Raw genomic sequence first — 20,666 nt, 5'->3', positions numbered from 1 at the left:
AGGACCCCCAATACCAGCAGCTTGGTGTTAGGTTGTAACCGACCTAACCTACCTGACCTAGTGTAGCCTACATAGGTACAATACATACATCTGCAGTCTGCAGTGCGCGGCCAAACCTCCCCCATCTCAGCACCACCCGCACCCATCAACCCATCTGCACTAAGCGTCATGCCGCCAAATCTAGAAATTGGACCCTTGTTCGTTTCATGAAACAAAAAAAGATAGCTTAAGTGGTTCTTTAAGCATGTCATTGTCATACACTACATGGTTACCTTTGATATGTACCCATGTACCCGCTGGCTTACTTTTCTGACAAGGCTCCAAGGCTCCATCTTGCCTCGTCTCGTACCTTTTTCCTTCCCACACCCCCAACCACACGCCTTAGGATTCGCTGGGTCTGAACGGGATCCTGCCCATGACTACATAGTATCATCGAGGCTCAAGCATACCTGGGTAGGTAGGCAGTAGTAGATATTTCCGCAGCAACACACCGGCAGTCTGGGTTTCTCAGCCCGGGGCCCCCCTTGCTCTTACCAACATGGCCCGGTCAGCTAGGAAACGTGCACCACCAGGTCCTCCGATCATTACGGGCTGTGTTTCGTATATTCAGAATATATAAGATGTTGAACTCCCTGGTTTTGAGGCATCTTCATTCCTCACCACAACAGCAAGAACTACAAGGACAATAACAAGAGCAAGACTAATATAAACCCTCATCCCTCGACAGATATATCACTAAACAACACTAGCTCTTGCTTCACATACAAGTACCGCAGCTTTCCTTAACTGTCGCTTTCATTACTATATACTCTTCCATATATCATCCATATATACCAATCACTACACAATAGCAATGGCTGCCTTCACTTTCACCACTGTCTCTGGCACTGCCAACTTCGGCCGAAGCGGCTACAACAAGGACGGCGACTCTGAGGACGACAAGCGAAACTTTGGACGCAGCGGCTACAACAAAGACGGCGACGACGATGACAAGAAGAACTTCGGACGAAGTGGCTACAACAAGGATGGCGACGAGGAAGACAGCCGGCTCAGCAACTTCGGCCGGAGCGGCTACAACTAAAGAATCCAAACACCATGGATACCATACTCACTTCTCTTCCACTCCATTCCGGCCATCTGCCGGCTTTAATATCTCATCTTCTCATCACGGCCGGCCCGGCCCAGCAGCGCTCGACTGGGCCGGCCTTGTATTACTACTACTCGATTCTCTCATTGTTTCTGTATCAACGACAGCATTTAGGGAGCATTATTCGGCATTGATATCACTATATACTATTAGGACGGGACGATACCACGGAAAAACATTCATACCATAGAAAGATAGACACGCGCAAGCGACACCTGTACTATTATAGCATGAGATAGGATTTGGGATAGACATCTGACGATTTAGGAACAACGCATTGCATGAGAATTGGGGGCATAGAACGGCGCAAATAGGGTATTATTATTTATCTGTATATTTGGTACTTTGAGAATTCAATCACTTTCCTACACAGAACCTGTCTCAAATATCAGTTGAATCCTCCAGTGTAGTAATGCGCGGTACTTACTTCTCGAAGATTACGCCTAGGATTTCCTCCACATCGCCTACATCTCCGCGGCCCGTGATCCGTCCTAGGTGATTTGCGGCGTAACGAAGATGCTCAGCCGCCATGGTGATATCGACGTCTTCGCTTCCATCGGGCTCGTCGTGGGGGCCCTTTTCGCTCGCCAAGTCGGTGTATCCCACGGCTTCAAGGTAACTCTCTAGATGCCCTCTACATTTCACGAGGAGCTGTCGCTGACGTTCGGTAACACCGTGGAGGTCTTGCAAAGTGGCAGGAAGCGATGTCATTGTAGTAAACGATGTAATCAACGCATCTACGACCCCCCGGAGTCCACCCGGGTCGATCTGGTCAGAACCTAGATCTTGCGCCTCCTTGCAAGAAATGGGTATCGGCCGAATTCCCTCAAGCCCATCGACTTTGCCAAGCACATCCTCAGCGAACCGCCGAAGGAGGACACGTAACCCATCGTTAGAGACGGCATCTCGCTTGTTGACAATTACTAACCGTTCCTTACTATCTGCCGCCAGTTTTAGAGTTTCCATATCGAAGCGAATCTGGGGGTTTCCAAGCGTATCCGTTTCGATAGAGGTTAGTACGATGATGACATCAGATTGCGTGGCTTTGACCCTTGCCCTGCGGATTCCCTCTTCTTCAACTGCCCCTATGATATCTACGGGATCACGAGAACCCGTTGGATCTAGTGGAGTCGAGCTTCTGAACCCTGCGGTATCCGCAAATGTACACAAATACCCGCGAATGTCGAGGTTGGCTTCGATAATATCCCGAGTGGTGCCAGACTCTCCGGATACGATAGACGCTTCCCTACCGACGATCTGATTCATAAACGAGCTTTTGCCGACATTCGGCGGGCCCACAAGAGCGATTTTGATCCCGTTCCGAAGAAGTTCGCTTCGCTCGCTCGCCCCTTCGTGGACGTGTATGCTCTGAAGGATCTGCCTAACCTGTTTCGTGACATTGCCAACCAGGGAAGCGGGCGACTCGTCGAAATGCTGATCTTCGGAGAAGTCGATAAGAGCCTCCATTTCGGCCCGAGCATACAGAAGATTCTGACGCCAATCTTCGTATGTTCGACCCAAAGAGCCACTGCTGCCGCGAACCGCCGCTCGCCGCTGCTGCTCTGTCTCTGCGGCGAGAGTCTCGCTCAGAGCCTCGACCTGGGCTAAATCAAGCCGGTCATTGAGAAAAGCTCGCTTGGTGAATTCACCGGGTTCGGCGTAACGAATTGGGCCTTCTGCGGCGCATTTAGGAATTGCTGCAAGAACAGCTTTTACAGTTGCACTGCCTCCATGCACATGCAGTTCCAGGACATCATCGCCAGTGACTGTTTTGGGATTTGGGAAAAAAAGTACTAAAGCTTCCGAGTCGAGAATTTCCGATTCGCTCGAATCCGGATGATACAGTGTCCTGATGGTGGCATGGCGAGGTTTTAAGAAGGGTTTGCTCGGGCAGAGCCCATGGTAAATCTTATTTATAATCCATCAGCCCATGGTCGTTGGTACGTTGGAAGCGAGTAAAACCCTACATATCTGCACGCGGGGCCGGATATTCGGATCACCGCGATGCCAGCCTTGCCTTCGGCTGTTGATAGCGCGTAGATTGTATCGTCGCGCAGCTGAAAAGAAGAGTAACGCTGAACGGACTGGCCATTGCCAATCAGATTGCCACGGTGAAAACTTAAAGGAACCCCCGAAGATACGAGAGACTGTCGAGTCAGATGAAGATATCTTAACTGTGTAGTATTTCGAGGCCACCTCAAACGGGTGAACACGCACCTCGTAGCAGCGCGATACATGAGCTATACCCCGCCTAAAACCCCAATAAGGAGGAGTTTCAATTATATAGTTAAACCCATATGAGGCTGATGAATATATCGGAAGGCTGGATCCGGTTAACAATCGGAATTATTGATTGTTCAAAATTGCATGTTTCAAGAACGATTTACAAATATTCGAGATATTTGAGATATTAGAGATGCATAACACTAAAATTGAAGATTAAAGGTTAGTGGAGGTACTTAGGTACTTAGTACGTCAAAAGGGCCAGTGCGCGAGTAGAGTATCCATTATGCGCCCTATGATTGGTTGGAGGTACTACCTAGTGGCTAGCCAGTTCTGTTACCGCCTTCCATAACTCAAGTCCCAGGACCCGCACTCGCACCCGCAACGGCAGAACTTTTTTTTTTCCTCTTCGTAAGTCCTCAAGCGCAAGAGTTTATAGCTGAAGAAGCTGTTTGTTGCTTCACCAAAACATCACTTCTCACCCTCTACTTGCCCGATTACCTTGATCCCATATAATAGTCAAGTAAAATGTCGGACGAAATTATTTGGCAGGTCATCGACAAGCAGTTTTGTAGTTTCAAACTGAAGTGAGACCTCATATTTTCGATCGTCGACCACAAGTGCTAACTTATTGCTAGAACTACAAAAGAGAAGACTTTCTGCCGAAACGAGTAAGAAGAAGGGTTTCAGTTGCCCACTATTCCGCTGCTAACATAAGCATAGGTACAACGTGACAGGTCTTTGCAATAGACAGTCATGTCCTCTCGCCAATTCTCGTTACGCCACTGTGCGGGCGCATCCAACCAAGGGCACCTTGTACCTATATATGAAGACTATTGTCGGTACCTCTATACACTTTATCGCCGTCCACTTGTTGACCAGATGTAGGAACGAGCCCACATGCCATCAAAGCTATGGCAGAGGATCAAGCTGTCGCAAAATTATGCCACCGCCCTAAAACAGATCGATGAACAACTCATCTACTGGCCCAAGTTCCTAGTCCACAAAGCGAAACAGCGAGTCACTAGGCTCACGCAGGTTGCGATACGGATGAGAAGGCTCGCTAAGGAAGAAGCACGATTAGGCGAGAAAGTCGTACCCAAGATGGCACCCAAGATCAGGCGCCGAGAAGAAACAAGAGAACGTAAGGCAGAGGCAGCCGCTAAGTTAGAACGCACAATCGAACGGGAGCTTATGCAGAGGCTGCGCACGGGTGCATATGGCGACCAGCCACTCAATGTCAGCGAGACGATCTGGAAGAAGGTCCTTAATGCTATGGAGCGCGAAGGCGAAGGGAAGAGGGACAAAGATCTCGATAATGGCATTGAAGATGAGGAGGAGGAAGAGGACGAAGACGAAGTAGAATACGAGGAAGAAGATGACGAGCCCGACGGAGCTGTCGAATACGTCAGTGACTTCGAAGAGAGCGATGACGACCTTGAAGATATAGAGGATTGGCTAGGAAGCGACGAGTCCGACAAGGAAGAGGAGTCACAGAGCGAAGATAGCGAGGAGGAATCAACTAAGAAGGCTGTAGGCGACAAGAGGAAGAGAGCACGTGTTATCCGTTCGAAGCCGAAGAAGGCGGCTCGACGTGGAAAGGAGATTGAGCACGAACATGAATTTGAGCGGCAGAGGGAGGAACTTGCTTTCTAGAGATTATTATGACCGGGATTCAAGCTCTAGCATATTATATTACGTTAAAAGTCTCGATACCCTTTTTTGATGTCTGCGGGCATCTTCATAAATATAAAGACGCAATTGTCTCTCTCTCTTTCTCGCGCATGGTATTGGCTAAAATTGAGGATGCTTAGAAATATAGGGGGATTAGGGGGATAGCTAATGATATATTATTACCCATGCGCAAAGCATCTTATTTGTCAATTGACGTTCCGAAGCACTGGTGAATAAATCATCATTGCACTTAAGCGTACATGTATGTATTTACATGTATGTATTTAAGGCTGTGGTTCAGGGGCAGACCTGTTAGCTTGGCGGGGTATTTATCGTATTTATCCACCCCGTCAGCCCGTTTTCTTGTTATTGTACATAGCGCTATGCACCTAAGGTAGTGTATCAGTGTCTGGTCGGCATTGACGTTAATCATTCATTCTCACCGATCCAATTCTTTTTGAAACGGATTCCTGAACACCCTTTTTATTCTCTCCATACCGACTACGAAGTCATTTAAGCTTTACCCGTCCTGTATTTAAAAAGTTCAACTCTACAATAATTCCAACACGTGTCCATACAATCCCATACAATCCCATACAATTTGTAATTTAGTCAAACTCTCCACAAGAATCAGACGAACATACCCGCTTAGACGCATTTATCCAAGAACTAAATCCCCTTAAGCTCGTCTAGGGCCACAAGACAAGATGTCGGCCTGGTATAGCAACCTTGTCGGTGCGACAACTTCGAAAATCTCCAATCTCCAACGAACGTTCCTTAGTAGCGAAGCCGACGGCGATACCGAGGACGATACGCACGTGTGCAGAGTCCTTCGATCTTATTACACCGAGAAAGGCAAGCCGTTTCCTTCGTGGCTACCACCAGACCCTAAAGCGCCTCCTCCAGTTGCTGCAGTATACGCGCAGCCGTCGCAAGTCGGTTCGAGATACGGTGGTCTTACTCAGCAACCCCAAGGTGGTCTAAGTTCGCTTTGGGACAACAATCCAGTGTCACAGCCGCAAGATGCACAAAGTCTAAGGAGAGGTAGGGGCGCACCTCCTGGTATACGGAATAACGACCCTAGGAACAGTCCGTTCCGTAATTCGGACCCTACGGTCGGACGGGAAGAGGTGTCTGCAAGACCGTTGCCCAGCCAAAGAGCCGGAAGCTACCAGACTGCCGGGACAGCACCGCCCACCACTTCGTCTGGAGGTTCGGCACAGGATAGGCTGAAGCAGCGACTGTTCGGTGGCTCGAGGACAACAAGTCCTGTAGCAACTGGACCTTTTCAACCTCCGCCGCAGAATAATTCTAGAGGAAACATCAACAACAACAATTCCGGAAGTGGAAATTATGAGGATAGGTTTGCACCTGGGGGTATGTACGATGGAGGTTCTAAGGGTAGCGGTCCTCCATATGACTCGGGATCGGGAAGTGGAGGCAGGCCCGGGGGCAGGCGGCTAGGAGGCCTACCGAGCGGGCCTAAGATGAGATGAGGCTTTTGTTAGATGGACGGAACTGTAAGACACTTTCCGTTTGGTTGCGCTGTCCTGGGATCTTGAAATTTGGAATTAGGAATCGAGACAGGGGATGGAGATGAGGCTATATCGGACGCCAAGCTGCGGGAGGCAGGGTGCGAATCCTGATATGATCAAGGCGCTCTATGACTACCTATAGTGTAACTGCGCCTCACTCTCCTCGGACCACGTCCACCTTACCTACCTACCTATCTGTTTAAATTATGGCGAGCTAGTAGTAAATACCCACGAAGTTTGAAATTGTTATGGAAAGAGATAGAAAAAAAAATCCTATATCGCATCGGCTGTTAGTTACTACATCAAGCCCAAGCCTGCCGAGGAAGGATGAGAGCGGCACAGAAACGTCTGAATCATATGTAGAAGTGTTACGATTTTTCGCCTCCTACGTATACCTACTCCTAGTAGAAAATAATGTTGTTGCCTACTCGGATACATGCCTATCTACCTTTCTTCGTATTGCGTGTTCGATACACTACCTAACGTATGTAGGCCCTGGGCCCAGATAATTCGGTTCGTGCTTGTCCTCCCCCCACGCCTTATTCATATCATGTTTATTTTGGTCGTATTATATATACAGCGTGCATCCAATATTAGGAATTTGTTGACTTGGCTATTTTTGTTGCGAGTGCGAAGTGCGTAATAACTGTATGTAAGTAGGTGGTTCAGTTACAGGGTATACAAATACATGGTAGTGATAACGAATGTCACGAGTTTGATTCGTCGCGTAGACTTTCGTGGCCTGCAGATGGAATTAAATGCAGGTGACTGGACAATTACACGCTAACGCGGCAGGTTCTTGATACTAAATCTTAGCCTTCTTTTAGCTGTGGTTTGACGTATCGATACCAGTAGGTATAGAACGTTTGGGGGCGCAATGAAAGACCCCTCTATGTACATACACTATGTACATATGTATGATCAACCGTCGATTGGCGCGTGGCGGGGCACAACTACCTGTATGTATGTAGTACCTACCTACGCACCTACGGACCTACTTGTCTTATTCTATTCAAGAACTTCCCCCAAAGCTCAAATCACTTTTTGCTCACATGTTGTTCCATCACAAAATTAGCCCTACAGGATTACAGAAGACGAAATCTCAACAGTCAGAGATCTAGATCCAGATATCCTTACTAACTTGAGATACATCTTGTCAATCCACAACATCCAGCTTATCCGAGCTGGATAGGACTACACCCCGCGATGACATCAGCTCCCCTACCGGGTAGAGCCAGTTCCCCTACGGGTAGCTTCTACGCCATGAGCGACGACGAAGAGGGCGAGTATGATACCATCACCCACACCGAGACCGGAAAGGGTGTAAAACTCTTATTTTCTAAGAGCAAAGTTTACGTTCACCCTACTCCATCGTCAAAGGATAATATCCCCGGCTACATAGCATTATTACAGCAAAAAGGACCCCATAGCGAACGACCAACATCTTCCTCCTCCAACGCTTCCAGCTCGTTGGCATCGGCAGACCTTTTACTGGCTTGGTTACCGGAGTCGTCTCTCGGCGATGCCGCCAGCATATATGTGAAAGTAGATCTGACTGATGCCGAATCCCCGCCGAGGCAAAGCTATCTTGTACCACCACCCCCTACCGTAACCACCCATAAAGGATCGATCGGTCATTACGCTTTCGCTATACCTGTTAGCGCAATATACTCTTTATTGGTGAGACCGCCTAGCTTGGGGTGGTGGTTCGGGTCTCTGGTGATCAACACCAGGGCTGGGGACAGTTTTCCAGCATTATTCTTTCACGACAGCGAATGCCAGTCAACTATACTCCAGAAGAAGAAGCGTGCTAGGGACAGCTTCGACCCCTTTGGCGAAAATGGCCAGATGTTTTGGGGAGGCGATGAGGTCCTTCGTTGGTTAAAACGCTACGTCCGGATAGAAAGGAGTGGGGCTGAGCCGAACATCTACTTAGTAGAGCCAACCAAAGAAGATAGCGAGGCTTTCGGTGGAAAGCTAACGTCTAGTACGCCTTCGCAGATTGGCAGGCATGACAGTTCTCAAGGCATATCCTCGCGCAGCCGTGCCGGGCCTTCACGAGCGGGCGCTGGCGATCAGAATGACGCGGGAATGGACCCTGTCATGAAGTTTGTGAAAGAGACTGGATGGAATCTCTTAGAGAAATTCAGCAAAGTCACAACTTTCACACGCAGAACCGCCCAGGATATAATTGACAATCCAAAAATGCCACCCCAGGTGCGGAGATTAATGAGAAATCCCGAAGTTCAGACGTTGCAAGACGAATTTGATAGTGCAAGGATATACCTGGCTCGATGGGCCATGGGGATGGCCGAGCAGAGCGAAAGAGATAGAAGCCAGAGGATATGGACTGCTCGCGATGTCTTGGAATTAGAAGATACTGACGTCGGAGAGTTCGAGCTGCTTGAAACAAGCACCTTGTCTCTGGAGGAGCGGAGGAAGCCAGTAACTATTAAGGAGTGGAATAGTTTCTTTGATCCTCGAACCGGACGTCTTGCAGTCACTATTGATGAAGTTAAGGAGCGAATCTTCCATGGTGGTATCGACCCGGAGGATGGAGTTCGCAAGGAAGCTTGGCTATTCCTGCTTGGCGTGTATGATTGGTACAGCACAAGCGAGGAGCGGAAAGCGGCAGCCGCATCTCTGAGGGACGAATATGTGAAACTAAAAGCCGCCTGGTGGGAAAGGCTGGTAGATCTTGGCGGCGAGGGAGAAGATGGCGAATGGTGGCGAGAGCAGAGAGGCAGAATTGGTAAGTCTTGCTATTTTTATGCGCAATGTATTTATACTAACTCCTTGAAACAGAAAAAGATGTACACCGGACTGACCGTACAGTCCCAATATTCGCAGGGGAAGATCTTCCTCATCCTGATCCCGATTCCCCATTTGCCGAGGCCGGCACCAACGTCCATATGGAGCAGATGAAGGATATGCTACTCACATATAACGAGTATAATAGGGATCTTGGTTACGTCCAGGGAATGTCTGACCTACTTGCTCCGATATACGCCGTTATGCAGGACGACGCCATTGCTTTCTGGGGGTTTCAGCGTTTTATGGAGCGAATGGAACGAAATTTCCTACGAGATCAGTCCGGCATGAGAAATCAGCTTCTCACGCTCGACCATCTAGTACAGTTCATGGATCCAAAGCTATATGCTCATCTTCAGTCGGCCGATAGTACTAACTTTTTCTTCTTCTTCCGTATGCTATTAGTCTGGTATAAACGCGAGTTCAAATGGATGGACGTCTTGCACCTATGGGAAGTGCTCTGGACAGACTACTTGAGCAGTAGCTTCCACTTATTCGTGGCTCTTGCTATTCTGGAAAAGCATCGAGATGTGATAATGAGTCATCTTAAACATTTTGACGAGGTGCTTAAATATGGTAAGCTCTACAAGACCCTTTTGAATATGGTCATTGCTAATGATTTCGTACTAGTCAACGAATTATCGAATACGATAGACCTTGAGTCTACGTTGATTCGAGCAGAGGCTTTATTCCGCCGCTTCCAGCGGTTGATCGAAGCCATAGATAAGAAGCAAAACTTTCCAACACCGAGGGCACAGAAAGATTCGTCGTCAGATTCTGCATCCGCTTCACCTAAACAACCAAGTAACAAGAACGGAAAGGCCACAGAAGAGCAGCCGAAAAAGACGATTACTCCCGAGCTGCGGAAGCTATTGAGTAAGAATATAGAAGTGCTTCCACGGAAAGTCGTGCAAAAGAAAGGCGACAGCATTGCCACCGATGGTGCCTAGGAAGTAGTCTACTAGGTGGTTGCTTCAACTTGGCTTTGGGTTTGAGCTCTTCATCTTTTTACGCTTGGTGTATTTATACGTAAGGGGATATGAAACACGGATCGGGGTGTATAATGAGGCGGACTCTACCTAATTCTAAGGGTTTGGTGTTGAGGTTATGATTTATGTAGTATCGGTAGGGAGAAGGATACCGGGGCTGCGCTAATGAGAGAAATTTAGCGATCGAGGTTGAAAAGTTAGGAAACAATTCGAATCCACACACGGCGTTGTCTAAAGATGCCAGCAAAATAGAGTTGATGACACGCTTCAAATATCTTAATAATGATGTCCCGAAAGATGACAACCTATGCAAACCTCGTAGTCCTTTCCTTCACTCCATTGAATTCGCACGATACGCCTATATTACAGCAATGCAAACTGCCCCTTTGCTCTCTCTTTCTTTCTCTCCTCCCTCTCGCATGCCGTCTTGCGTCATGCTTAGCCCCTCCAATATTATACCAACATATTAAAACTCCTGCTCCTCTTGGAAGAACATGCCGAATGAGATAATAGTCCCGTAGATCAATAGTCCGCCGATAATAGACATTACCATGGCCGGGATACCGATTAGAGCGGAGTGCGCGAGGACGGCGGGTAGAGCTGCGGAGTTGAGGATATGTTAGTTATTCTTGTTGTGTATATATAGAGAGAGAGAGGTAAAGATATAATGACGAATTAAGTTGGGCTTCGCGCACATGTGTGCGTAATACGCGCAACTATATCCTAAGCACAGAAGAGAACAAGAGGATCTATTTTACCTAATCCCATAACAACTAAGAAGCCGGTGAAAAAGCGGCCGAGATCCAAGGCGCCGTTCCCGGTGCTCTCGAAGTCGTCCGGGTTGGCGCAGCGCGCGGCAATCCAGTTGGGTATGGGGGCCAGCACGTAGGTGGCGACGACGAGCAACGGATAGTAGACCTTGTATAGCGCGCAGGACAGGATGACCAGCAGGAACCCGATGGCGAGCACGAAGGACAGCGCGATGATCGTCTTGAGCCCCGCGGTCGGCATCGTGGGCGGATGGTTATGGTTACGGCTACGGCTACGGCGGCAGGAAAAGGGGGAGGGGAGGGGGAGGCGTAAGACGGATGGTGGGTTCTATTGAGCTTTCGAGCTTCGGTGGTGATTTCGTGCCTATGGATTGCTGCGTGGAAGAAAAGGAAGACGCGCCGTGTCGGTTCGATAAGATGTTGTATGGATAATTGGGACCTGCGATTGTGTTACGGGATGTTGTCGTCAGACTCAGCCTTGGCTTGGCTCGGCTTGCCTATAGGTACCCGCTAAGTTTCCCGGGATTTTGGGGCCGGGGGAGGAGCTTAAGCCACTTTAGAGTCTCCCCGTAAATCAAATACGTGTGGCTGAAATACGCCGTATTATTACCTAAGGTGTTTAAGTACAATACATCATATCTAAGAGGTACTACGTACACATTCATGTGCGGATACCTAATGTACGTACTAGTATTACCTAAGCCTCTGGAGCTAGGGCAGCAGTGCTAGACCCAAAAGAGACGAACGACGAAGCTCTTGAGCTGCCTTGCGATTGCTGAACATTCAAGTCTGTACCTAAATTCGAGTAGCTCCAGCCTTGCATTTCCGACTCGAATATCCAACCTGCGAATACCTTCCCTACCTCTACGCTTATACACCACTATCTACCTCCGCACTCCAAATAATAATTCCTATTCGAACTACGACGTACCGACATAATGTTCAGAAACAACTACGATAACGATTCCGTCACATTGTAAGCTCCTAATCACCCTACAAACTACAAACAACCCTTGTCAATCCGCACTTCACTAACAATTACCTTCAGCTCCCCGCAAGGGAGAATATTTCAGGTTGAATATGCTGCCGAGGCCGTCAAGCAAGGTTCAGTAGTGGTGGGTTTAGTTAGCAAGACACATGCGGTTCTAGTCGCCATCAAGGTACGAGCACCATAAGAAATAAAATAAATACCAACCCAGATCCAATCCAAACCAAAGCTCTGAAAGCTAATAACTCCCACCTACAGCGAAATGCAGAGGAACTCTCGTCGTACCAGAAGAAACTGTTCGCCGTAGACGAGCATGTCGGTCTAGCCATCGCCGGCCTGACTTCAGACGCCCGTGTCCTCTCCAATTTCATGAAGCAGCAGTGTCTGTCGCAGCGGCTAACCTACGACCGCGCCATGCCCCTCGAGACCCTCGTCTCCCTCATCGGCGACAAGGCACAGCTCAACACCCAGCACTACGGCAAGCGGCCATACGGCGTCGGCCTACTGGTGGCAGGCGTAGACGAGGCCGGACCTCACCTATTTGAGTTCCAGCCCAGCGGTATGACCCAGGAGATGCTGGCGTGCGCTATCGGAGCCCGCTCTCAAATGGCACGTACCTATCTCGAGAAGAACCTAGATAAATTCGCCGCGTGCGGCCGAGAGGAGCTTATCCTCCACGGACTGCGCGCCCTGAAGGAGACGCTAGTCCAGGACCGCACGCTGACCGTCGAGAACACAAGTGTGGGCGTCGTAGGGCTAAAGGAGCCTGGAAAGAAGGGCCTCGAGTTCTTCAAGGTGCACGACGGCGCAGAGGTCAAGGACTGGATCAACAGCGTAGGGGACGACAACGACGCGGCCGAGGAAGCGGCCGAGGGAGGAGACGACATGCAGGTGGACGAGTAAACGACGGGAAGGAAATGGGGAACAAATCATGCTACGGTAAAAGAAAGGCACAGATAATTGCATTTCGCCCGGGCGTATGGACTCGGGAGGTGCTATGTCGCGGCACCATCTAGATGTATCAATAGACGACAGACAACAAATCACGAAGCAAGCCAGGAAAAGAAAAGGCCGTGGCATCTTAAGAGTTAAATGCAAAAAGTGATGTCATATTTCATCTTCCTCGTCGTCAAAGTCATCTTCCCGCCCCATCTCGTATAGAATCCGTCCACCTTCGCCCGCCCCGATGTCCGTCTGGGCGTCGAAGTACGGTAGGACTATGCCCTCTCTATCTCTACGCTGCTTCTCTGTCAACCCTAGGTTAAACGTAGTCCCCATCTCCCCGTCTCCTTCGCCCGCCGCACCCCCTTGGTCGATATCGCTTGGATCCCGAAATGCGGGGTGGTCGGAGAGAAGATATAGTCTCGACGTCTGGACTTTGCTGCTATCCTGCGCTCCTGCTGCCGCCGACCGTGGTACCAGGACGAACTTCTCCGCAACGGCGCGGCCACTACGCCGCCTCAGCTCCATCTCCAGCACAAGGCCCTCGCCAGCCGCAGACCTCTTCTCGGCACTGCCCAGCCCGACCAGCACGCCCTCCCTTCCCTCGGCAAGTCCCCACTCGGGCTCCTGCAAGCTGCGGTTCCGCGCGCGCCGGCGCTCGACCGCCTGGTACAGGCTCGCGACGCGGAGCACGGCGGTGGCGAGATGGCACAGCGTCGTGAGCGGGTGGGGCTCGTACTCGCTGCCGAAGGAGGAGGAGTTGGGCGGTAGCGGCACGTCGGCGTGGTAGACGGCGACGAGGGAGACGGCGGGGGTGATCAGGCCGGAGAGGAACAGGGACAGGTTGGAACTGGAACCGGCGGCGCGGGCGATCCCGTTTAGCCCGTCGATCACGACGAGGATTTTGTGCAAGTGCCCGGCGCTGCCGGACGAGTAGTGCGAGGATATCTCGGCGCGCAGGGCGTCGGGGGTCTTGCCCCAGGCTTTGATGAAGATGTCGGCGCAGGAGGGTTTTCGTAGGAGCGAGGAGGATAGGTATATTGTTTTGCTTTTGGAGATCTGGGGGGGTGTTGGTGAATCTGTATGTATGTAATCGTTTGGGGAAGAAAGGGGGTAAAGGGGGATAAGAAAAGGGGGGGGAGATAGGCTAGGTAATAACTAACTAACCTTGGCTCTGCTGAGGAACTCGTGAACTACGGGCGCTGCGCTCTGCTCCAGCGTGTCGAGGACTAGGGTTAGGGGGCTAGCGCTGTCGCGCAGGTTAAGGAGTTTCTGCAGGAGAAGCAGCGAGTGCGAGCGCGCGTGCGATTGTTGTGTGGATGATGGCATATCTGCGGTTGATATTTGATGTGGTATGGTACTTGGACGTTTGAATATTCGCGATGGTGTCTAAGGTTGTTGCCAAGGCAGTCAAGGATATCTGCACTCGTATCCGTTAGTTTCAACTTGACTGAAATTATTAATGTTATGCAAGTGATTATGAGGTATAGACGAATTTACAAACCCTTATTAAACTAGTTATACCTATTAAACTCTATCTACTTTATTACATAGCGTTGGGCACTTGCAGGCAAGCGAAGCAAGCACATGTGCTAGAGGCTAAAGCTTAGCTCTCCCCCGCAGCCCTAATTGAGGAGTTTAAGCGGCAGCTTAAAGTGTGCCCCACTAATTCGTATGCAAGGTGAGATCGACCCAGCAGCCCAGGCGGAGCAGATCTACCGTTGCAATTGCTTGCAGGGGCTAATCCTCGCTGGCTTTTGTTATTCATTCCTAATTCAACCTCTTCCCGTCCGACTTTTATATAGCTCGATATAATACTGAAGATAAAGTACGGTAGCTATTTTCTTGTAGGCTCGTTTAATAAACAAAAACACAAAAAGAAAGAAAAACACATTGGGAATTATCCAAGACATGTTAAGCATGAGCAAGTCGAACTGGAAATATTGAGTTAACTCTATTTTGCTCCGTTAGTTTTGCTACTGTAATATGCCTCCGTTCAAAAAGGGGGGGCTATGTGCATGTGTGTAGAGAGCATTGTGTCAAAAGTTCCAGCTCATTATGTTTCTCGCAAAATATACCATGCCATGCCAAAAAGGGTGTAGCCAGGTACTCTTTGCAATGTATAATCATGATATCCTGATGGGTTTGCTGTTGAAAAGTCTTCGCCAAAGGGCCCACGTCATCTGTCAACGGCGCGTCAATTAGTTGCCGTGCAGAGTCTACATTGCCAAACACCTGTATTTTACCGAGTACCTACCTAGTAATGATTTAAAAGATCATAGCAACAAATCTATTTCACATGAGGTATGGTTAAAGACACACTGCGGTCCGACCCACCCTCTTAAGTTTACATGACTTCTTTTCTACAGTACATCATTCAGGTGACTCATAGAGGAAATATATCAAAGTACTTAGACGCTAAGATGCCATACCAACTGTACTCAGACCACCAACATGACGGTGCTTACAATGTCATTTTACAGTTTCATTTCTATCTTACCGTCATGAGCCTTGACCACTATACTACACTCTCGATGAGAAACTATAAAACCATGGGTCCCCATCGTCAATGAAGTCCCCCTTGTTCTATTCCAATGCGGCACAATAACGTACCATCAGATCTCATAGTAATTCCTCTATATGATCACTCTCTTCGTTGCCTTTACCCCGAGAATTAAGGAGTCTCTCCTATCAACACTCAAGTCCACTAAGTCTTTGACTTATTTCCGGATAAGCACCTGCTTTCGAGATCAAGCCCTTACTTAGGTCTGATTCGAAATGTCTCAAAATGCTGCTCCTAGACAAGCCGATTTCGATGCCGCAAGAGCTAAAGATGAGGCACGAATCATTCACAAGGCGAGTTCGCGTGCTCAGAAGCATAGCGCTGTTCTAGCTGCAACCTCGACGGCTAGATTTCAACTCGACCCTGATGGTAATTCAAGACGCGATACCTGTATCTATTAGATGTGTAAGATAACTAATAATCGCAAAGAGATGGAGCAGGTCATAGCTTGCCGCGAGGCCAGGGCGAGCGGCCGAGTCTCACCGACGGATAGGTTCTTACGCAACAAGGAGGTGAACTCAAAACGAAAGGCTTGCCAAGAAAGAGAACGTAGTCGCCGTAGGGCAGCAGCAGCAGCAGCAGCATCCCCCGCGTCCGAGGATGACGATGATGAGCTGGAGGCTCCTGCCACAGTCCGTCGAAAGATACCAGTCACCGCTCGCAAAGTAGTCCCTACGGCCTCCTCAAGCGACGACAACAACGTCGACAACGAAGAGACCACCGCCTCTGGTCATCGCAAGTCGAAGATTCCCAGTACCAAGGAAATTACCGGGTTATTCCGGAAGCTTAAATTGACCAGCAGTGACGAGAGTGAGACGGAGAAGAAGAAACACGGGAGACGGGTGTGAGGGCCGATGATTTTGATTTATTTATTGGCGATAGGTATGTCCTCAAGTGGCAGCGAGACACGTGGAGTATCTCTCAAAATCAAAAGTAGTCTGTCTGATTTGTTCAAAACGTTCACCATTAATTTTGATCGGACATACCCTAGATATATTTACTCCACCGTGTCTCGCTGGCACTTGAGGACATATCTAGTAATATTTACTAGCGGGATTTGGGTTATATATGTTCAGGCTCAGATACCCCTTTAGCCTTGGTTTTAATACCTAATAGGAAAGCAGTTTCTCATCTTTAAAGGTAGTTATGTTTACTCCTGTGTACTATTTTGGCTTTTAAAATATTCTAACTGGTAGATATTTACTTTATCTTAGTTCAAGGTAAGTCGTGTCTAAATACCCTAGGTGATGGATGACTGCGTGCCCCTTTTCAGGTTTAATGTGGGTCTGTCAGGAGAGACCTCCTATAAGTCTCTGACAATTCAGTTACTTATACCAAATTAACACATTGTTCCAATACATACGACCATAGGATCTGGAAAATTCGGGATCCCGTCCGCTCTCCCCTAGACAAGCCGGATACCGCCGGATTAGTAGTTGGGTCGGTGACGACCAGCGAATCCCCGGTGTTGTATGTGTTTTTCTCCTTTTTTTTTAGTTTAAGTTTTTGATCTAGTATAATATCACGGTTGGTTGGAGATATATCGTACGTTAAGTGGTTGAGCTGAGCAGCAGATCGAGGTAGAAATCATTGATTTAAGCCGTTGACGTATTATATTAATTTAGTAATACTAGCTGCGTTCTATGCAGTCTCATCCATATCTTTGCTTTCTTCATCCAATGAGACCTTTCCAATAACACTTCTCTCCAATATTAGGTTTCCAATTTCTACAATACGCTTTCCGCCCATAATCTCAAATACTGCTACGTTTGCCTGTAAATCATTCCCGATCCAATTCCTTAGCTCTACCGCCATGAGAGAGTCAACCCCGTAGTCGGAAAGGGCCTTTTCCACCTTTACATCGTCGGGGTCTATTGTGAGCGCCTCTGCTAGCTTTCTAGCGATTGCATGGGTAACAACCTCCCGGCGCTCTTCCGGCCCCGTGGCCTGCTCGTATAGAGTAGCGAAATTCATGGTGGTCTGCTCCCTACTGCTGCGTGCTGCCTGGCCTATAATCTGTGAAAACGCGGCAAACAGAGGTCGTTTCATACGTTCAACAGGATTCTTCCCTTGCGCAAGTAAATCCGAAGGCATGATGCAACCGACAAGAAGCTGACTCTTTGAGGGACTGAGCAAAGGAAGAGTTGGATCGCAATATATTTCGAGCAGTGCTAAAAGCTCCGCATCTTGAATCTGGCCCATATCACCGAGTTGTCTCCTAACCTTCTCGTACCGCTCCGTCTCCGCGATGACTCCACTGTTCAGCATCCATCCTATGTCTAAGGAGATAGCCTTTTCACCATGTGCAGTACGATGGTAGGCCAGTGCATCCTGAAACGTGCATCCCGCGGCGTAGTTAGATTGAACGGGGCTACCGTAAATGCCGGCGAGTGAAGAAAATAGAATGAAGAAGTCGAGAGACCTCGGTAGGAGTTGGTGAAGGTTCCAAGATGTTGGAGCCTTCGACTTGATCGTGCGTTCCCACTGCTCGTGGGTCATGTTCTCAAAGATAGCGTCCTGAATAGTTGGTTAATCTGCATCTTTATGTATAATCCAGTGTTAACATACCTGCAAGTCCATCGTAGCGTTGATGCAACCTTTAATAGGGGCCATTTTGCTGTTAGCACAATCGCGTAGCATTGCGGCTACAGAGTCGATCGAGGCCACGTCGCATTGTGGTGCCACTACGTTGATTCCTTTCCCTCTTAATTCCGCAACAATATCAGAAGCAGCTTGGGATGACGCGCCTGACCTTGAAGGAAGAATCAAGTGTTTCGCTCCTCTGCTGACCATCCACCTTATTACTAGACGGCCCAAACCACCGAGTCCTCCAGCAACCATGTACGAGGCATTCGCATCAAACTTCCATTCCGGACGATAATGAAGACGTTTCTATATCGAACATTAGGCTTTAGCTTCCACTACCTTTCGATGTGCTCTTATAGGGAGAGGGGATGCAGCTATAGCTACAAATATAAATATCAAGCTTACCGAAACAATATTAGAATGGTCTAGGCTAATAAGAATCCGGCCCTGATTCTTGCCACTTTGGAAATACCTGAAAGCTTGCTCGGTGTTTGAGACAGGGAATATATGCAAGGGTTGCGGGCATTGTATCACGCCTTTTTGGGCGAGATCCATTACTTTAGAGATCAGACGAGCAGTCGTTTCAGGGTCAGATAGGACAAGATGACGGATATCGACAGCCATAAAACCGACGTTTTTCGCAAAATTGGCCATGGGAAGAGAAGAATTTGCCATGATATCTGCCTTGCCGATTTCAATGAACCGACCGTATGGTGCTACACAGCTCCACGATGCTTTCAGGCCCTCGCCAGCCAGCGAATTGAGCACCACATTTACATCCCGCCCTTCAGTCATATGTAGGACTCCTTGAGAAAAGCTTACATCCGTACCAGTGACGTTATCTTCTATCCAACATCTCGGACCACCTTCTGTTATATTGTTACATCAATTGGTAGGTATAAAATTAAAGAGTGTCATTTGCCGGGGACTTTACTCCCAAGGATGTCTATTAACCCCGTCTTGAAGTCTTAGGTCGTTATTATCAATACATTCCTCTTCTGTCATAATGTGTGTCGTGCGCATAATACCTGCCTCCATGCTGTTCATACTTTGAAACTGTTCTCGTGACTCTGAGGTAGGTCCTATTACCGTAGAAAGATCTTCCAGGGGCATGCCATTGTTATTAATTTTTAGGTATGCCTTGCGAGGCTTTGAGTCTTGCAAACTCCCGACTGGCAATGAAAACCCTGGATTGCCCGTCGTAGATTTCCTTTTTGAGTTATACCATGATTTCATTGTTATGAAAAATTTTGATATCAAATTGTCGCTCGTGAAGATCTTTGGTACGGCCGTCCCGGCGAAAATTAGAAACATGCAGGTCATTTCTGCAATAGCCCACAAAGATAGCGAAGATAGCGTATAGGCCGTGTCGTCTGAGATGTAATACCGAGTCGAGTAGGCAAGTCGAGCAACCGCAGAAACGCAGGCACTAAGTATACTCCAATATCAACATTAAGCACCTAGAGTGAGAGCCAGAAACCAGGATACAGGAGACGATACATACAGAATACCAATCGTGAAAACGAGCGATACACCGATCTTCTGCTTCGTTGGCATTTGCAGCCTCCAGATGATTCTTTGTGGGAGAATTAAAATTATGATATCCAAGACAATGTTAATAGCGGCAGCGGCAACAACTGTGGCTTTCGTATCAACATCGCTAGTGCCTGGGACTGTTTTATCCCAGATCCTTTTTTGAGGGAAAGAGGACAAATTCTCTGCGATAATGATGCTAGCATAGAATGCTATATTGAATCCCATCACTATGTGGCATGTGTAAAAAAAGCCGTTGCGGATGCCACAAGGGACGAATATACGGCTCCATTCTTTTAAGATCGATGCCTTCATAATCATCATCGCAACGCAATAACAATTCGAGCCGATATGAATAATCTTCTTGTTTTTAGAGACAGCGGTAAGTCATGGAAGTTTTAAATGAGGCTTACATAAAGTAGAGTCGTGAAGTCCCTTATACGGATATCCCACTGGTGAACGTACAACCCGATAACATCTAAGAACCAATATGACAAGTAGATATAGCCTATATAAATCCCCTATCCAAGAATCCAGTCAGTTTCATGGAGGTATTTGGAATGCATCTAGTTACCTACAAATGCTGCAATTGCCAAGTCTGCTCTAGGTTAGAATACAAAACAATCAAGCGGAGTAGAGTATCATACAGTCTTCAATGAAACCCTGTTTAACGCAAAAGAATCGGGCATAAACTCGCACGAGAATACTGAGGAAGGCTGCTGTTAGACATATACTAGTTGCTGTGTACGCAAGGGCGTTTTGGTTTGGTGGATTATCGAAGTTGGAGGAAACATTTGGAGGCGGCTGGAGTGCAGGCCCGTTGAGAATTGCGTCTTGTTCTGCTTGAGGCAGAGAGCCTATTTGGTCTATTTGGTCCAGAGCAAACGACATGTTTGCCTACATCA

At 48.3% G+C, this 20,666-nt stretch overlaps 8 protein-coding genes across 8 annotated transcripts; 4 read left to right on the top strand and 4 right to left on the bottom strand.

Annotated features, from left to right (window-relative positions):
- Positions 1-1,499: 1,499 nt before the first annotated feature.
- F5Y00DRAFT_237885 (P-loop containing nucleoside triphosphate hydrolase protein) lies at positions 1,500-3,568 on the bottom strand. The gene is made up of 2 exons (XM_048007895.1): positions 3,115-3,568; positions 1,500-3,055 (listed from the first exon to the last, which is right to left on the bottom strand). The coding sequence occupies exons 1-2, from the start codon at positions 3,382-3,384 to the stop codon at positions 1,571-1,573; spliced, it is 1,755 nt and encodes a 584-aa protein (XP_047864543.1). The 5' UTR covers positions 3,385-3,568; the 3' UTR covers positions 1,500-1,570.
- A 196-nt stretch (positions 3,569-3,764) lies between these two features.
- F5Y00DRAFT_237883 (Mak16 protein) lies at positions 3,765-5,227 on the top strand. Its single transcript, XM_048007894.1, has 4 exons — positions 3,765-3,957; positions 4,009-4,041; positions 4,094-4,208; positions 4,259-5,227. Exons 1-4 carry the CDS (start codon positions 3,899-3,901, stop codon positions 5,024-5,026), a joined length of 975 nt encoding a protein of 324 aa, XP_047864542.1. The 5' UTR covers positions 3,765-3,898; the 3' UTR covers positions 5,027-5,227.
- A 387-nt stretch (positions 5,228-5,614) lies between these two features.
- On the top strand, positions 5,615-6,684 carry F5Y00DRAFT_83322 (Sec1-binding region of Mso1-domain-containing protein). The gene has a single exon (XM_048014219.1). The coding sequence runs from the start codon at positions 5,752-5,754 to the stop codon at positions 6,538-6,540; it is 789 nt and encodes a 262-aa protein (XP_047864541.1). The 5' UTR covers positions 5,615-5,751; the 3' UTR covers positions 6,541-6,684.
- Positions 6,685-7,602: 918 nt separating this feature from the next.
- F5Y00DRAFT_237877 (RabGAP/TBC) lies at positions 7,603-10,645 on the top strand. Its single transcript, XM_048007893.1, has 3 exons — positions 7,603-9,331; positions 9,385-9,966; positions 10,021-10,645. The coding sequence occupies exons 1-3, from the start codon at positions 7,786-7,788 to the stop codon at positions 10,338-10,340; spliced, it is 2,448 nt and encodes an 815-aa protein (XP_047864540.1). The 5' UTR covers positions 7,603-7,785; the 3' UTR covers positions 10,341-10,645.
- F5Y00DRAFT_237876 (vacuolar protein sorting 55) lies at positions 10,646-11,717 on the bottom strand. The gene is made up of 2 exons (XM_048007892.1): positions 11,138-11,717; positions 10,646-10,979 (listed from the first exon to the last, which is right to left on the bottom strand). The coding sequence occupies exons 1-2, from the start codon at positions 11,388-11,390 to the stop codon at positions 10,846-10,848; spliced, it is 387 nt and encodes a 128-aa protein (XP_047864539.1). The 5' UTR covers positions 11,391-11,717; the 3' UTR covers positions 10,646-10,845.
- Positions 11,718-12,087: 370 nt separating this feature from the next.
- On the top strand, positions 12,088-13,040 carry F5Y00DRAFT_253314 (N-terminal nucleophile aminohydrolase; the record flags this gene model as incomplete). The annotated part of the gene is made up of 3 exons (XM_048010035.1): positions 12,088-12,125; positions 12,198-12,309; positions 12,396-13,040. The coding sequence occupies 3 exons, from the start codon at positions 12,088-12,090 to the stop codon at positions 13,038-13,040; spliced, it is 795 nt and encodes a 264-aa protein (XP_047864538.1).
- Positions 13,041-13,142: 102 nt separating this feature from the next.
- On the bottom strand, positions 13,143-14,525 carry F5Y00DRAFT_83276 (histone acetylation protein 2). Its single transcript, XM_048014218.1, has 2 exons — positions 14,247-14,525; positions 13,143-14,138 (listed from the first exon to the last, which is right to left on the bottom strand). Exons 1-2 carry the CDS (start codon positions 14,406-14,408, stop codon positions 13,245-13,247), a joined length of 1,056 nt encoding a protein of 351 aa, XP_047864537.1. The 5' UTR covers positions 14,409-14,525; the 3' UTR covers positions 13,143-13,244.
- A 2,758-nt stretch (positions 14,526-17,283) lies between these two features.
- F5Y00DRAFT_270090 (KR domain-containing protein) lies at positions 17,284-19,023 on the bottom strand (the record flags this gene model as incomplete). The annotated part of the gene is made up of 3 exons (XM_048012560.1): positions 17,284-18,159; positions 18,211-18,534; positions 18,634-19,023. The coding sequence occupies 3 exons, from the start codon at positions 19,021-19,023 to the stop codon at positions 17,284-17,286; spliced, it is 1,590 nt and encodes a 529-aa protein (XP_047864536.1).
- Positions 19,024-20,666: the final 1,643 nt, after the last annotated feature.

This window comes from Daldinia vernicosa (assembly GCF_022497035.1).
Source record: "Daldinia vernicosa strain CBS 139.73 unplaced genomic scaffold F5Y00scaffold_25, whole genome shotgun sequence".
NCBI lineage: Eukaryota > Fungi > Ascomycota > Sordariomycetes > Xylariales > Hypoxylaceae > Daldinia > Daldinia vernicosa.
The sequence above is the reverse complement of the archived record's forward strand: the minus strand, read 5'-3'. Positions and strand labels throughout refer to the sequence as shown.

Excerpts from the sequence above, each read along its gene's own strand:
- F5Y00DRAFT_237885 (XM_048007895.1), bottom strand. The coding sequence starts at position 3,384 with ATGTATCGCGCTGCTACGAGGTGCGTGTTCACCCGTTTGAGGTGGCCT. Across the intron at positions 3,056-3,114 it reads CCGGCCCCGCGTGCAGATAT|ATTTACCATGGGCTCTGCCC; the intron begins GTAGGGTTTTAC and ends ATTATAAATAAG.
- F5Y00DRAFT_237883 (XM_048007894.1), top strand. The coding sequence starts at position 3,899 with ATGTCGGACGAAATTATTTGGCAGGTCATCGACAAGCAGTTTTGTAGT. Across the intron at positions 3,958-4,008 it reads TTTTGTAGTTTCAAACTGAA|AACTACAAAAGAGAAGACTT; the intron begins GTGAGACCTCAT and ends ACTTATTGCTAG. Across the intron at positions 4,209-4,258 it reads ACCTATATATGAAGACTATT|GAACGAGCCCACATGCCATC; the intron begins GTCGGTACCTCT and ends GACCAGATGTAG.
- F5Y00DRAFT_83322 (XM_048014219.1), top strand. The coding sequence starts at position 5,752 with ATGTCGGCCTGGTATAGCAACCTTGTCGGTGCGACAACTTCGAAAATC.
- F5Y00DRAFT_237877 (XM_048007893.1), top strand. The coding sequence starts at position 7,786 with ATGACATCAGCTCCCCTACCGGGTAGAGCCAGTTCCCCTACGGGTAGC. Across the intron at positions 9,332-9,384 it reads AGAGCAGAGAGGCAGAATTG|AAAAAGATGTACACCGGACT; the intron begins GTAAGTCTTGCT and ends TCCTTGAAACAG. Across the intron at positions 9,967-10,020 it reads TGACGAGGTGCTTAAATATG|TCAACGAATTATCGAATACG; the intron begins GTAAGCTCTACA and ends ATTTCGTACTAG.
- F5Y00DRAFT_237876 (XM_048007892.1), bottom strand. The coding sequence starts at position 11,390 with ATGCCGACCGCGGGGCTCAAGACGATCATCGCGCTGTCCTTCGTGCTC. Across the intron at positions 10,980-11,137 it reads CTTAGTTGTTATGGGATTAG|CTCTACCCGCCGTCCTCGCG; the intron begins GTAAAATAGATC and ends TCAACTCCGCAG.
- F5Y00DRAFT_83276 (XM_048014218.1), bottom strand. The coding sequence starts at position 14,408 with ATGCCATCATCCACACAACAATCGCACGCGCGCTCGCACTCGCTGCTT. Across the intron at positions 14,139-14,246 it reads AGTTCCTCAGCAGAGCCAAG|ATCTCCAAAAGCAAAACAAT; the intron begins GTTAGTTAGTTA and ends ACACCCCCCCAG.